We start from the raw sequence: 1,916 nt of genomic DNA on the forward strand, positions 1-1,916 counted from the left end.
TATATATAAAATAAAATAAATAATAGACTAAAAAATTTGGAAATATACATAACAATGAAATGAAAATTTAAACAAGTTGATTAATAACTATGGACAAAGACAGTAGTAGATTGATAACATGTGTATGTATATATATGTATATAAACAATAATAGGGGTATTCATGGTGTTATGTTAAATGTAAAATGTTCTACCATGTTAAATACCATAGGTAGGGGTATTCATGATCTTTAGTATAACATGTTAAACAGTGTTAAATGGAAAAACTTATGTTAAATGGAGAAATATTTCCTTCTTTTGCCATGTTAAAACGATATAACATGTAACATGGTTGAGAGTCTGTTACTAGGTCTGTTAAATGGAGAATGACTTCACGAAACAGACCAGCTGAGCTTGTTTTATTTGTTGTCGTGTTAGGTTACTTACTCGTAGTTTGTATTTTGTTTTGTTCTTTTCTTTTGTCTTGTGTTTTGGACTTTTTAAAAAATACTATCAGTAGCCAAACTTTTACACTTCTACTTATCACTTATTTTAGGCATGTTCTAATAAATTACTGTAATCAAAACTTAGAAGTAAACAATAAAATGAAGTTTTGGAAGGAAAGGTTTCTAAACAAATTGCTCAGAAAATCCGCTAGGAGCTCTTATCCATTTAACATGACTTTAAATAGGGCTGCTAACACGACAATAAATAAAACAAACTCAGCTGGTCTGTTTCGTGACGTCATTCTGTATTTAACAGACCTAGTAACAGACTCTCAGCCATGTTATATGTTATATCGTTTTAACATGGCAAAAGAAGGAAATATTTCTCCATTTGACCTAAGTTTTTCCCTTTAACATGTTAAACTTAAGATCATGAATAACCCTAATGTTATCAATCTACTACTCCCTCCCCCACCATCTTTTCCTCTTATGTATCTACAGTCAACTATCTTCACCTCATTATAAAATTTTCATGTATGTATTTTTTTCTATATTTAGAATGTTTTTTATTTATTATCCTGAATGAGAATTAGATGTACATATGTAGGTAAAAATGAAAGAAAAAAATGAATATTTTAAAAAAGTAAAAGATATAGGAAAAAAAATGATTAAAGAACTAAAACAATAGTTACAATAGATAAAAAATATATATCTTGCACTTCTACTATATATTTTAATATTTACGGATTTAATATAAAAATAATAATCAATTGCCCAACTTGTCCTAGTATGCTTTGTGTGTAGCAACCCAATGGAGTTGGGCGGCCCTGCTATTTGAATAAAGTTTTTCTCCTCTCTTTATTATGAATTGGTTTCCTTCCTAGGAATTCATCATAGATATACATATCACTTATTTATCTGTGACCTGGAACTACTAATATCCATTTTCAGAGGTTTCTATTCTTTTATGTAAACGATGTTCTCTAATTTTATTTTATTTTTTTTTTTTTCATTTACAGAGTAATGATCCATGGGAGCGATGCAATGCAGCTCAGGTATTCCTGGATGTTTTCCCATTAGAAATCCCTTACCTTTCAGAACCTGATAATGCTAGTTATATGGATCGTCAGATAAAAGAAATCAAAGACTTGCTTTTGGATGAATCTCATTTTGTTCGTGTTATTACAATCAAGGTACTGTTTTTTATCATGTTATCCAAAAGCTTATTCAGTTTGATCTCGAAAGATTTTTCCGAGTATAAGTTCCTGGGAATTTGAAATCACTAGTTTAATTTAATTTACGTATTTTAGTCTCCCTATAATACAATGTATATTACAACAGGATCGCAACATTTGTGGTTACTCTTTTTTTTAATAAAATCTTAGAATTAAAAAAGTGACCTAAAGGATTAGAAAAATATTAACTCTTTTTGGGTCTGCACAGTTTGACACCTGCCTTGGTTTTTTGTATGCCTTGTACATAAAGACATATA

The 1,916-nt window shown here is 29.2% G+C and overlaps 1 protein-coding gene across 1 annotated transcript in view; it reads left to right on the forward strand.

Annotated features, from left to right (window-relative positions):
• The window catches only part of LOC106692993 (condensin-2 complex subunit G2), a 46,259-nt gene that overhangs the window by 4,616 nt on the left and 39,727 nt on the right, over nucleotides 1–1,916 (forward strand). Inside the window, exon 4 of the mRNA XM_014439292.2 lies at nucleotides 1,444–1,617. Within this exon, the coding sequence (XP_014294778.1) occupies nucleotides 1,444–1,617 (174 nt within the window). The remainder of the gene's footprint in view (nucleotides 1–1,443; nucleotides 1,618–1,916) is intronic.

This window comes from Halyomorpha halys, unplaced genomic scaffold (genome assembly GCF_000696795.3).
Source record: "Halyomorpha halys isolate HHAL.00 unplaced genomic scaffold, Hhal_1.1 Scaffold82.1, whole genome shotgun sequence".
Taxonomy (NCBI): domain Eukaryota; kingdom Metazoa; phylum Arthropoda; class Insecta; order Hemiptera; family Pentatomidae; genus Halyomorpha; species Halyomorpha halys.